This window comes from Bufo bufo, chromosome 1 (assembly GCF_905171765.1).
Source record: "Bufo bufo chromosome 1, aBufBuf1.1, whole genome shotgun sequence".
Lineage (NCBI taxonomy): Eukaryota > Metazoa > Chordata > Amphibia > Anura > Bufonidae > Bufo > Bufo bufo.
Genome location: NC_053389.1, coordinates 789,929,092 through 789,942,762, shown reverse-complemented (window position 1 = coordinate 789,942,762; position 13,671 = coordinate 789,929,092). Strand labels below are relative to the sequence as shown.

Here is a 13,671-nt window from a genome sequence, read left to right as displayed (position 1 = left end):
CTGCACAGGAGATGTTGAACCAAAACGAGACATTTTTTATTTTATCCTTATTTTCCCAAGTGCGACTTGCCCATACAATGTTAATAGACAACTAACGCCTGCGCAGTGCTGTGTGCAGTGTTAGGCCTCTTTCACATGGGTGTCCCGGATTTTCTCCCTGGATGAGTCACGTGCGCATTGCGGGAAACCCGCGCGAGTAGGCACGCAATTGCAGTCAGTTTTGACTGCGATTGCATTCCGATGTTCTGTTTTTTTGGAGCGAATGCAATGCGTTTTGCACGCGCGTGAGAAAAAAACTGAATGTGGTACCCAGACCTGAACTTCTTCACGGAAGTTCGAGTTTGGGTTAGGTGTTCTATTCATTTTATTATTTTCCCTTATAACATTGTTATAAAAGGAAAATAATAGCATTCTTAATACAGAATTATAATTTTTTAATTTTTTAACCCCTCAATCGACATTTTACTAAGCATTCTATTATTTTCCCTTATAACCATGTTATAAGGGAAAATAATACAGTGAATACACTTTAATGGGGTCCGGGGTTGCTTTCATCCCTATCATCTCCTAGCAAATATGCGTGAAAAATAAATAAATAAAAAAAAAATAAAAAATAAAAAAAAAATCGCACCACATCCGCACTTGCTTGCGATTTTCACGCAGACCCATTCACTTCTGTGGGGCCTGCGTTGTGTGAAAAACGCAGAATATAGAGCATGCCGCGATTTTCACGCAACGCACAAGTGATGTGTGAAAATGACTGTTTAACATGATATCAGCAAGTGGCTTTATGTGACTTTCCCAGCACATTCGGGAAAATAATCATTTTATTTAAAAAACAGACGATGAGTCTCCATGGTAACAGACAACAAACAAATCCCATGTAGTTTCCCCTGCAGTTATATTTCTCCCTATTGGCCTCCTTCTTTATGTTAACATATATTTGGTGGGTTAGCAAAAAGTAAAAGGACAGATAGAAACGAATATGGCTGCAGGATCAGACTACACAGGGCTTGTTTGTCGTCTGTTACCATGGAGACACATACATATGTATAGGAGCTGTAGAAAGGAAACAATAGGACAATTTTTAATCAAGACCTACAGCAAAGCTACTTTACTGCTTAATGTAAAGGCACTGATAAAATGAAAAAAATTATGGTTATGCAGGAGGGCATAGGTTATTAGGAGTCATACTGGCTGAGGATTTCTCTCTGAAGCGCTAGCCAGTGAGAAAATGCATGTATCTAAAGAAGGTTAGAAAACATCAAGAGGTTTATTCACACTCAACATCACTTCAAGAAACCAGAAGTAATTTATAAAATCAGAACCACAGCAATCCCATGCTGTCAGGACATAGCCTTCACCTTGCGGATTGGGATCTGAGCTCATGAAGTGGGCGAGAGGGGGGCACTTACTTGGCAAATCCAATGAAATCTTCATGATTGGTGTTGATGTAAGACAACTCAATGTCTATCAGTAGAAGTATCTGTGAACACACAGCACCAAATGAGTATAAAATGTACCTCCAACTTTATTAAAAATGTTCAACAATTTTTGTCCTCTGGGGTTAGAGTATTTTACATTCATTTTCACACTGAACTGCCTGGCTGCTGCTCTGATGGCTTGATCTTTATCCCTTATCTCTGAACTCCTGACAGTTCATAAACACTCATTTAAGGCATAGTGGTGAGCTGTCAGGAGTTCAGACATAAGGGATAAAGATTGAGCCATCAGAGCAGCAACCGGAATCGATATGGCGGCCAGCCTGGGACATAACTCCGTAAAATACAGGTTGAGAGATGGTGGTAATCGCTTACCTGATCTTTAGTTTTCCCTTCCCTCTCCCGGACGTACGTCGTGACAATCCTCTCACTTTCTTCTCGAAGTCTGGGATAAGAGGAAAGCTAGGAGGAGTGGAAGAAAGACTATGGTCACAATCATATGGACTCGCTGTAAATCATGGGTGTTTTGGTTGTGGGAGGTCTCGGCTCAAAAGCTAACACTCAGCTGTACCAGCATGCATGAGTGAGATGATGGATGGCTGGTATTTATGCATGTTAAAGGGGTTCTCCGCTATGTATAATCCCTAACTGATAGAAGGGTCCTACTGCAGCAAGCCGATTACAAACTGTTCTGGTGGGTCCGCAATACACGGGCACCAACCCTGTGCACCACACATCACGGATGCGGGCCCATTCAATTGAATTGGTCGGTGCGGAACGGAGGCACAGAACCCCACGGAAGCACCATTTTTTGCGGTGCAGATGGACCACGGACCCATTCAAGTTGAATGGGTCTGGATCCATCTGCAGAACCCACACAGATGTTGCCCGTGCATTGGGGACTGCAAATTGCAGTCCCCAATGCATGGAATGGTCAATCAACGACCGTGCACATGAGGCCTAACATTTACATCTTAAAGGGGTTATCCCCAACCAGCACCATACCTGTCTGCGGATTGACCAAGAAATGGGAAGCATTGCACTGGGAACAGAAGGAATCAATGAGGCCAGTAGGACTTACTGATGAGACCCCCAGGTCACTAATGACTACGAGGGGGTCATTTGGACATCCATAATATAGAGAATTAGGGGGTCTTGTCAACATTTTCAGTGGACGGTTGACCACATATACATGGTCTCTCGCCACTGAAGTTAGGAGGAGCTTTAGAAATTTAGAAAAGTGGTCTACCTCTCACCAATTCTGCTGACTTGTTAACCTGTGTCAGAAAACCCTAGAGATTCCCCCATCTTGTAACGTGGTGGCATATCCACCACTCATTATCGGTGGGGGTCCAGCCTTGGGGACCCTCTGATCCTGAGAATGAAGGGGCCGCAGTGCTTTACTAGATAGAATCTCTTTCCCAGGATTAGAAATACGGCCCTGTTCTCTTCCCTCAGGAAGAGCGCTGCTCTTGTGCATAGGCTGCGGCTGGTATTCACATGCAGTACCAGACACAGGCACGGACAGGAGTGGCGCTGTTTCCTGCAAAACCTCTTTGAAATGGTCAGTAAAGTGCTGGAGGTTCACATGGTCAGACAGGAGGCGGCTATGCACATGGACGTATGTTCTCTGTCGTCTATATGTATCAAGACAGACAAGGACAGCGCAGCAGGTCTCCCCAGGCTCCCATGTACGAGGCACAGGCTGATCGCCTGCCTGTATAATCCCACTTATCCCCCTTACCCTTTGTATAGGGCATGGCAGGGACCTAGGCAAATAGCGGCCGTCACAAGTAGTAGTTTCACCGGTTTTTCTATGGCAAGGTATGCAATGGCCGAGTCAGGAAGCTGCCACCTACAGGTCAGATGCAGTAAATACAGCTTCAGCTTTAGTTCACACTTCTAGACTGGGGAGTTGTCCTCTAATGTGTCTTGATACATATAAATATAGATCTTAGATCACCAGATCTGACTACGTTGTGAAGATGGAGACCACTTATCAAGCGTTTACCCTCCGCCTCGGGCGCTGACCTCTGAACCAGTGGAGGGAGGAGTGAAGAAGAGGTTAGAGGACAATAAGGCAACAGATCACACATCCACCCTCCCACACCAAACTCCGCACATTCATTATCCTCTCTGCTCATTTTTGGTTTTCAGGACCAGAGAGAATTCTTCAATCTCTCATCTCGCCATTCTGGACTAAAAGCTTTTATACTTTTGCATCAATCCACAAGGTTTACACGAAGACAGCCACGAGGACCCCTTAAAGGGCATCTGTCAGCAGTTTTGTCCCTATGACACTGGCTGACCTGTTACATGTGCACTTGGCAGCTGAAGGCATCTGTGTTGGTCCCATGTTCAAATGTGCCCGCATTGCTGAGAAAAATAAGGTTTTATTATATGCAAATGAGCTTCTAGGAGCAACAGGGGCGTTACCATTACACCTAGAGGCTCTGCTCTCTCTGTAACTGCCGCGCCCCCTGAACTTTAATGGACAGGGCCATGTTTGAGGTATTCACTGCCTGGTCCTATCAAAGTGGACAGAACGTGGCAGTTGCAGAGACAGCAGAGCCTCTAGGTGTAATGGCAACTCCCCCGTTGCTCCTAGAGGCTCATTTGCATATATGAAAACATCATTTTTCTCAGCAATGAACATGGGACCAACACAGACGCCTTCAACTGTCAAGGGCACATGTAACAGGTCAGCCGGTATCATACGTACAAACCTGCTGACAGATATCCTTTAGGGTCCATTGACATGTCCGCAAATGGGTCCGCATCCATTCCGCAATATCGGGATTCGGGAACGGACCCATTCATTCTCAATGGGGCAGGAATGGATGCGGAGAGCACACTATGTGCTCTCCGCATCCGCATTTCCGGAGCGCGGCCCCGAACTTCCAGTCCGCAGCTCCGCAAAAAATAGAACATGTCCTATTCTTGTCCGCAATTGCGGACAAGAATAGGCAGTTCTATGGGGGTGCCGGCCGGGTGTATTGCGGATCCGCAGTACACTACGGATGTGTGAATGGACCCTTAATTTGGGTCTCCAGCTCATCCCGTTGGGGCTGGAGATCAGCGCGACAGGTGCCGTGATCAAGCTTGATCGTGGCACTTCGAGGGTTAACTGCCAGGATTGGAGGGCTTTGCTTTTTTTTTTTACTGATCCTGGCAGTCACAGTAGAAATGGAGATGTGGCGTGCAGATGGCCATTACAGCCTTCTCCGGGTGAAGATTGCTTGGGCACAGTTGCAGTGTACAGGGGGCGTCCTAAAACGCGGAGCTTCCCGGTCACAGCGTCGTTAGATTAGCTACAAGGATGGCACCAGGAGAGCCCCACATGACCCCCACTAATTTGTTTTGTCCATATTAGACCTCAGATAAACTGATTGTGAGGTCTTATGAGTTCCTGTTCTGAATCATCACTGGCCTAATAGAGTTACAGTACGTCTGGACCAAAGGCACCTCACGACGCCATTAAAGGAGGCTTACCAGATGGCAATGCAGAAAGCTCCCTTTAAAAATGTGAAAACCATTCTGTAATACCTTACTTCCATGCTGAGCTATAATCGCTGAAAGTGACATGCCCAAAGCCTGAGGCTGCACTACTGAGGCTGCACCCTGTACCAGGAAACAAGCAGGCTCTGCCAGACTACAGGGCAATTTACAGTACTGATATATAGTCAACTGGCGCTTCACCATATATATAAGATCGCAGCGGTGTTTATAGCAGTCCCGTACCTGCTATGGAGGATATTGTGCAGACAAGCTGTACGAATAACAAATATAAGAGAATAAATGTAACACTGCGCGCTACCAATAAGATTAGACTGACCAGCCACAAACTGAAAAAACCATCTACCACTCACGCAAACAATGCCGCAGAAAACACTATATGCGTATAGGTCTTACCTTAACGCACGTGTGTTTGTGGCGGTGCAATGTTCTGCAGCGGTCCTCCTCCTGTATTCTCTAAGTGAAGCAAGAGAAGTGGATCCAAGGGGAGGGGATGGCCAGCATGGACTAGTGAGTATTAGAATATTATAAGTATTGGGAAGCTCGCCCCGGCCGGTGGCAGAGTATTCCCGTTACCTGTGGGTTAGTGCTCACGTCTGAGCCAGTGACGTCGCCGCTAGTGAGTTACGGGTTGTAGTGGGAGTCAAACTTCCAACGCGTTTCGAGTACGGGCGGTACTCTTCATCAGGGAACGTTACACCCACTACGTATGTTGTCTTTATTTATAGTGCATGCTGCGCCTAACTCCCTCCTCCCTATAGTAATTGTTACTAATCAAAACCAAATAGTTCAATTTCAGAGTTGAGGCCCTTAGGCAACATAGTATCCAAATTGAATATCCATTCTGTTTCTTTCTTTGATTGCTTTTTAATGAAGTCTCCTCCACGGGCGTCCATTTCTATCTTCTCTATGCCCAAAAAAGACATGCCTTCTATTTTTCCTCCATGTACCTCAGTGAAATGCCTAGATAGGGGGTGTTCTGTTGATTTCTTTCTGATATTATTCATGTGTTCACTTATCCGTTTTTTAAATTTTCTTTTGGTACGTCCAATGTATAATTTGTGATAGGGGCATTTAATGGCATAAATAACCCCTTCTGTGTTACAGGAGATATGACCCCTAATCTCCTGTTCAAAACTACCCTCATAGTTATTTATATGTTGTGTTTTCACTGTATTTTTTGCTGTATTTTTACATGGGGCACATTTTTTACACGGGAAAAAGCCCTGTGGGAGATTACTCTGAATGTTGTTCTTTTTCATCAGTATACCTGCTCCTTTACTAGTTGAGGCAATCTTGTTGCCTATATTAGTTGCCCTTTTGTATATAAAGACTGGTTTTACTGGTATGAGGTTGCCTACAATTTTATCCTCTTTCAGTATATCCCAGTATTTCCCTACAATTTTTCTGAGGATATGGGTTTGTATATTATAAGGGATTATGATGGGTGGTATTTTCTCTTTCATTTCTGATTCTCTTATTACTTTGTTTTCATTTTTCTTTATTAATTTTTCTCTTGCTATCAATTTTATTTCTTTTTTTCTGTGCTTCCACTATTTCCTCATTATATCCCTTAGCTGTAAAAAAATTTCCCATTCTTTATATACAAAAGGGCAACTAATATAGGCAACAAGATTGCCTCAACTAGTAAAGGAGCAGGTATACTGATGAAAAAGAACAACATTCAGAGTAATCTCCCACAGGGCTTTTTCCCGTGTAAAAAATGTGCCCCATGTAAAAATACAGCAAAAAATACAGTGAAAACACAACATATAAATAACTATGAGGGTAGTTTTGAACAGGAGATTAGGGGTCATATCTCCTGTAACACAGAAGGGGTTATTTATGCCATTAAATGCCCCTATCACAAATTATACATTGGACGTACCAAAAGAAAATTTAAAAAACGGATAAGTGAACACATGAATAATATCAGAAAGAAATCAACAGAACACCCCCTATCTAGGCATTTCACTGAGGTACATGGAGGAAAAATAGAAGGCATGTCTTTTTTGGGCATAGAGAAGATAGAAATGGACGCCCGTGGAGGAGACTTCATTAAAAAGCAATCAAAGAAAGAAACAGAATGGATATTCAATTTGGATACTATGTTGCCTAAGGGCCTCAACTCTGAAATTGAACTATTTGGTTTTGATTAGTAACAATTACTATAGGGAGGAGGGAGTTAGGCGCAGCATGCACTATAAATAAAGACAACATACGTAGTGGGTGTAACGTTCCCTGATGAAGAGTACCGCCCGTACTCGAAACGCGTTGGAAGTTTGACTCCCACTACAACCCGTAACTCACTAGCGGTGACGTCACTGGCTCAGACGTGAGCACTAACCCACAGGTAACGGGAATACTCTGCCACCGGCCGGGGCGAGCTTCCCAATACTTATAATATTCTAATACTCACTAGTCCATGCTGGCCATCCCCTCCCCTTGGATCCACTTCTCTTGCTTCACTTAGAGAATACAGGAGGAGGACCGCTGCAGAACATTGCACCGCCACAAACACACGTGCGTTAAGGTAAGACCTATACGCATATAGTGTTTTCTGCGGCATTGTTTGCGTGAGTGGTAGATGGTTTTTTCAGTTTGTGGCTGGTCAGTCTAATCTTATTGGTAGCGCGCAGTGTTACATTTATTCTCTTACAATTTACAGTACTGGTTTACATCCAGAAGTTAAAAACTTGTCCCCGTTATGTCCTGCTCAAGCGGGGACCCTGCTACAGTGTAAGCGCCATAGCCCTGGACAGATCTTTAGCCTGTGGGTCCCTTTACTGGCAGCAATCCGAGATCTTGAAGGTCTCATGATACAATACACCGGAGGCGGTGGATCTACTGCTTGCCCTTCTATCCGGCAGGAGCAGCACTCTCATCCGGCTGCCGGGGCTCACCTTGACTGTACATTGCCTCACAGTGTTGACCAGCTCCTGGATGACCAGATCCACGCATTTCAGGCACGGTTCCTTCAGTTTCACCACCTGCTTCTTCACTATGGCCTCAAAGGCCATATCCGGGGTAAAGAGACCCGTCCTGTACGGACGAGAGAGAGAAGAGTCAGAGAGAGCGGCGGAGGAAATGTGATAAAACCTGGAGGACGAGGTGACCGGGAGTGACCGCACTCACCTCACACCGTGGATGTTCTTAATGGCGTAGCTGATTTCTCTCCGCAGATCTTTCTCGTCAAACTCCATCTTAAATGGATACAAAGAATGGAGAGGGTTAACCCTTTATTTAAAAAAACAAACAAAAAAACTATTCTTTTAGACCTTACCCCTAATTATTTGCATTTACCCATCAAATGACTATCCCCTTTTTCATTTCTTTTTGGGTTATTTTAGCGCCATTTTTTCCACAGAGCTTTATTTATTTATATTTTAATACTATTTTTTTTAATTGAGCTATTTTTTTTTCTAAGATGCAATAAAAAAAAAAACGAAAATAAAAATGTTATATTCTTTCCTACCATTTAGCGATGGTTATTTTGCAGGTCACTTATTTATTATGAATTATTTTTTTTTTTTTTTTACTGTTATTTTTTATGAAGTGTCCACCAAAAGACTAGAAAATTGTTCTATAAATGTTTTTCTTTAAAGGGGTTGTGCCATGAACTACCTTTCACTGTAAAGTTTATTTTCATCAAGTACTCTAGCTGCCACTCTTCTTTGGATTGTCTTTTTTTTCTATTTCGATTCAGATTTACCCGATTTGCCGTTTTCTCTTACCCCCCATGCTTGAATCCTACTTCCTGGTTTGTCATGTGACTGCTGTCCCTGAGCAGTGAGACGTGTTGTGACATCAGCAGGGCATGTGACACTAACCGGTTCATTTTCTACCTTCACATATCCAAACTGGATTTACAACAGGAGCAACTTGTGCGAACGCCCATCATTTGTCAGAGCAAAAATTCTCCCCTATATTTATCTGTCTGTCTATTGTCCGTCCATCCATCCATAACTGACAACACCGCACATGGAGGAGAGGTTATTGAAGGGAAGGAGAAGAAGCGCTGTGAGCATGTGCGTCCTGTACAGTACTGTAACCAACGGCAACTGGAATCTAAACTGATTTGCTGCAGGACACAATGGTAGGAAGATAATTTGGGAATAAGGCAGTTTTGATAAATGGTGGTATTCAGGGAAAGCCATATAACAGTGATATCTGTTGGGCGGGATACATTTATATTACTGGCACATCCCCTCGTCAGTTTCCCCTGTAATTGGGACAGTTATGGCAGTTCCATTTACAGGTGAAAACGGCCCCGACAAGTGTCAACGTTGTGAAGAGTCTAGTTAGACCCAGCAGTGTGGTCATGTGACCTGTCACACAGTGATCAGGTGATCACTGGGACCAATGGAAGAGGAAGAAGAGCTGCGGCAACCACAGCGCAAAATAAAAAAGAAGGGATGAAAAGCAATTGGGAAGAAACTAAAACGTAAAACACTGCTCCTGTCCTCTCTTGTAGATGTTTGGCTGTCACTAACAGGGTGCTCTGAAATAAGGCCTATTAATCGATTTCAGATGTTTGGACGGCAGTCACACATGCTCATCAGATGGAAATTAAATAAGCCACCTGCTCCCTAACTTATCTAACAAATGACTATTTAGTTACTATATTTCGGGATGTCTTATTTTGGCCCAACTCCTCCTCGATGGTAAATGTATAGAAATGAACTCTTCACAAACACACCAGTTTATATTTCAGAGGTTTGTGTCGCATTTTTCTCATAAAACATTTAAACTGGTTACCCGAGTAGATTTTGGGAGTAAGGCCCATTAACGGGGGTTGTGTGGTGTTAGGATAGTGATGATCTATCCTCAGGATAGGCCATCGTTATCAGATCAGCGAGGGTCCGACTGCTGGCACCCTGCCGCTCAGTTGTTTGAAGGGGTCACAGCGCTTGTGCAATGTTCCACTGTATGCCGTCCAAGCTTGTGATCCCAATTCATGAGCGCCTCAACCAATAGTGAAATCCTGGACTAGCCCTTTAAATGGTCCCTGCGGCAGAAGGCCCCCCCAGCAATCAGCTGTAACCGGTGGGAGATGCTGCAGTAAGTGTTCAGATCCCCTGCAGTGACCCCACGGGTGATATGGAGAATGTAAAAAAAATATATATTATAATCCACTAACTAAGAGCAAGTAGAGCTGAAACGCAAATGATTCAAACAGAAAAGTATAAATCGAACGATGCAGAGCTCATTATACGGGGAAGCTTTCTGCATCCGGCATACACGAGACATAAATGCATCTGAAAGCCTCGGCACTGATATCTGAGGCTGGCACTACCTTCACAAGCTCAAAGGGAAAACGTTCATGGAAAATGCGGTTAATCCTGGCACCTCCAGAGAGCTCCAGCGTGTCCACCTGATCGCCCGATCCTTCAATTCTCTTCTCAAAATCCACGCCAAGCTGCTGCACCATCCTGAAGGAGGAAGGAGGACCTCAAAAGGGTTGTCTGGGGATAAATGACTTTTCACTGACGCCTGCCTCCGCTATGGGCAGAATCATTACATACCTGGTTCCCTTGTGCCCATTTTCAGGTCCGTCACTTGTTTACTTAAGCCCGACCACGGTCCCCTGCTCCACTGCCACAAATGACTGGCTTCGGGCCCGACACGTCCACAAGAAAACAAGCGGCGGACAGGAAGATGGACATGGGGGAGCCAGCCCACAGGACTGGAGCGGCGGGGAGCAGGAATGTATAATTCTTTAAATGGCGGAAGCGGGCTGTGGGTATCGCTACAAAGTCATTCATTCCCATACAACCCCTTTAAGGGTATGTCAGACACTCAGCACCATTAACATACAGAACTGCCAGTGTGTAATCCAGAGCTGCACTCATTACCGACATTTGTCACTGGAAACAAGCTTAGCCCCTATAATGTGGTGGGACTGCTTCTTCATAAATCGATTTATACTGTAAAAAAACATTTCTTGAACTCGGGTTCGGTTCCAAGTGGTACCTCGGATCCGAACCAGAGTTTGGGAAATGTTTTTTTTACAGTATAAATCGATTTATGAAGTTATTATGTGAAGTCTCGCGAGACTTCGCAAAGTAAAAACTTCGGCTCATCGGAGCCAATACATTTTAATACTGTACGGAGCGCTCGCTCCGTACAGTATTGAAACAAAGTTTTATGCAAATTGACTTCGGATGTTTCATTCGCTCATCCCCAACTATAACAGGCTGTAAATCTTTCTGTAAATACACTGCATTCACTTTTCATTGCACTGCAAAAGCATCAGAGACCGATATCCTCTCATTTACTAAGCAACTGACGTGAACTTTAGTTTCCAGGCAGCAAGGGGTTATCACAGAAGTGCTGCCACCTACAGACGGGAGGACCTGTAACTTACTGAAGGAGAGCTTTCGTCTTCCTAGTGGGATCATCGGGGCGGAAGTTTTTATACTCCTCTACCTCCTTCTCCAGGGACAGCATCTGACTCTGCAGTTTGCTCCTCAGGGCAGGCAGAGTCTCCCGGATGTGGTTGGTGAGTTGCTGGTAATGAAAGAAAGGGGAAATAAGATGTAATGATAACTCTCAGCGAAGCTGCAGGTCAGGGGCGGACTGGCCATAGACCCTACAGAAGGGGTAGGCAACCTCCGGCACTCCAGCTGCTGTAAAACTACAACTCCCAGCATGCATACTTGCTCTGCTCTCCTAAGAAATATCATAGGAATGAATGGAGAATGCTGGGAATTGTAGTTTCACAACAGCTAGACTGCCGAAGGTTGCTGACCCCTGCCCGACAAGGAAATTTCCTGGTGGGTCGATGCCCAGGGGGGCCCCTGAGCCCTCCTCACGGCTGCTGGCCAGGTACATTGCAATCTGAAACGCTCAGTATTAAATGTTAGGAGCATCGGGTACTTATGCACATGGCCTCCTGAATTCAACTGCATCACCGTCCTCAGTATTGTGATATGGCAGTATTTTATGCTGCATTGTGGCACTTGGTTTTGCTGGGGCGGTATTTTGCACTGCACTATGGTATTGCTGGCCCTGCCAAACTTCTATTGTCCCCCTTCACTTTTCATTTTTTTCCCAGGGCCACTTTAAGTTCCCAGTCTGCCCGTGCTAAAGGTACAGAAGCTGTGCCCACGAGATCCAGGCAGAAGCTAGCTGTGATTGAAGGAAACCCTGGACCTGGTGGTTTAACCTTCACGGTGGTCACAATTCACCAAGACACCCCCTGTCAGCCCTCAACACCACACAATGTAACCTGAGGGTGTTGATGGGTTATCATAGCAGTCACAGGCCTATTAGAGTTAACCTCCAACCCCTGCCCAAAACCTTTTTAGGTCCAAATAAGTTAACAAATCGCTTGGCCCCAAATCTAGAGGATATTGCAATGGTTTCTACAGGAGAATTAAGAGACCACCCATAGAAACATCTGGTCAAACATGTACTATATGAGCATCAAGCCAGTTGCAGCAGTTTCTAAATCGAGACAACAGAATAGACTCAGAAGACATATGGGAAGGAGAGGACAAGTTAGGACAGCCCCTTTAATTACACCCTCGATATGTTGATCATCAGGAAGAATGTGAAAACAATGACTACAAGATGTACATTAGAGCCCATCCCCTGAAAAACTGCTACAAAGGCTTGTATACGCTCCACATCACATCGAGAAAAGGTCTTCTACCTGATTTAAGGTCTTCTGTAAATGAGGCGTTCCCATTTTGTCAGCTATGTGCCGATACCCAGGATGAGACAGGAAAAACTTCCTTTCTGCTGCCAAAGCTGCGCGGATATCTTTTTTACCATCTATGTCCTTCTGACTTCTGTTCACAACCCCAATATAACCTAAATGGGAAACAATCAGTCTGGTAGTCAGAGCAAAGAGTAGCCACAACTTAGCAAATGTAACATAATATTACTACTATAATACTGCCTCCTATGTACAAGAATATAACTACTATAATACTGCTCCTATGTACAAGAATATAACTACTATAATACTGCTCCTATGTACAAGAATATAACTACTATAATACTGCTCCTATGTACAAGAATATAACTACTATAATACTGCTCCTATGTACAAGAATATAACTACTATAATACTGCTCCTATGTACAAGAATATAACTACTATAATACTGCTCCTATGTACAAGAATATAACTACTATAATACTGCCTCCTATGTACAAGAATATAACTACTATAATACTACCTCCTATGTACAAGAATATAACTACTATAATACTGCTCCTATGTACAAGAATATAACTACTATAATACTGCTCCTATGTACAAATATATAACTACTATAATACTGCCTCCTATGTACAAGAATATAACTACTATAATACTGCCTCCTATGTACAAGAATATAACTACTATAATACTGCCTCCTATGTACAAGAATATAACTGCTATAATACTGCTCCTATGTACAAGAATATAACTACTATAATACTGCTCCTATGTACAAGAATATAACTACTATAATACTGCTCCTATGTACAAGAATATAACTACTATAATACTGCTCCTATGTACAAGAATATATCTACTATAATACTGCCCCCTATGTACAAGAATATAACTACTATAATACTGCCTCCTATGTACAAGAATATAACTACTATAATACTGCCTCCTATGTACAAGAATATAACTACTATAATACTGCTCCTATGTACAAGAATATAACTACTATAATACTGCCTCCTATGTACAAGAATATAACTGCTAT

At 43.7% G+C, this 13,671-nt stretch overlaps 1 protein-coding gene across 3 annotated transcripts in view; it reads right to left on the bottom strand.

Moving 5' to 3' along the window:
• DNM2 (dynamin 2) overlaps positions 1–13,671 on the bottom strand; it is a 63,130-nt gene that overhangs the window by 22,923 nt on the left and 26,536 nt on the right. For all 3 annotated transcript variants that reach the window (XM_040414959.1, XM_040414960.1, XM_040414961.1), the window contains exons 6-12: positions 12,616–12,776; positions 11,326–11,468; positions 10,255–10,390; positions 8,094–8,161; positions 7,862–8,000; positions 1,818–1,904; positions 1,416–1,486 (exon numbers count right to left, since the gene is read on the bottom strand). In XM_040414959.1, coding sequence (XP_040270893.1) covers positions 1,416–1,486; positions 1,818–1,904; positions 7,862–8,000; positions 8,094–8,161; positions 10,255–10,390; positions 11,326–11,468; positions 12,616–12,776 — 805 coding nt within the window. The remainder of the gene's footprint in view (positions 1–1,415; positions 1,487–1,817; positions 1,905–7,861; positions 8,001–8,093; positions 8,162–10,254; positions 10,391–11,325; positions 11,469–12,615; positions 12,777–13,671) is intronic.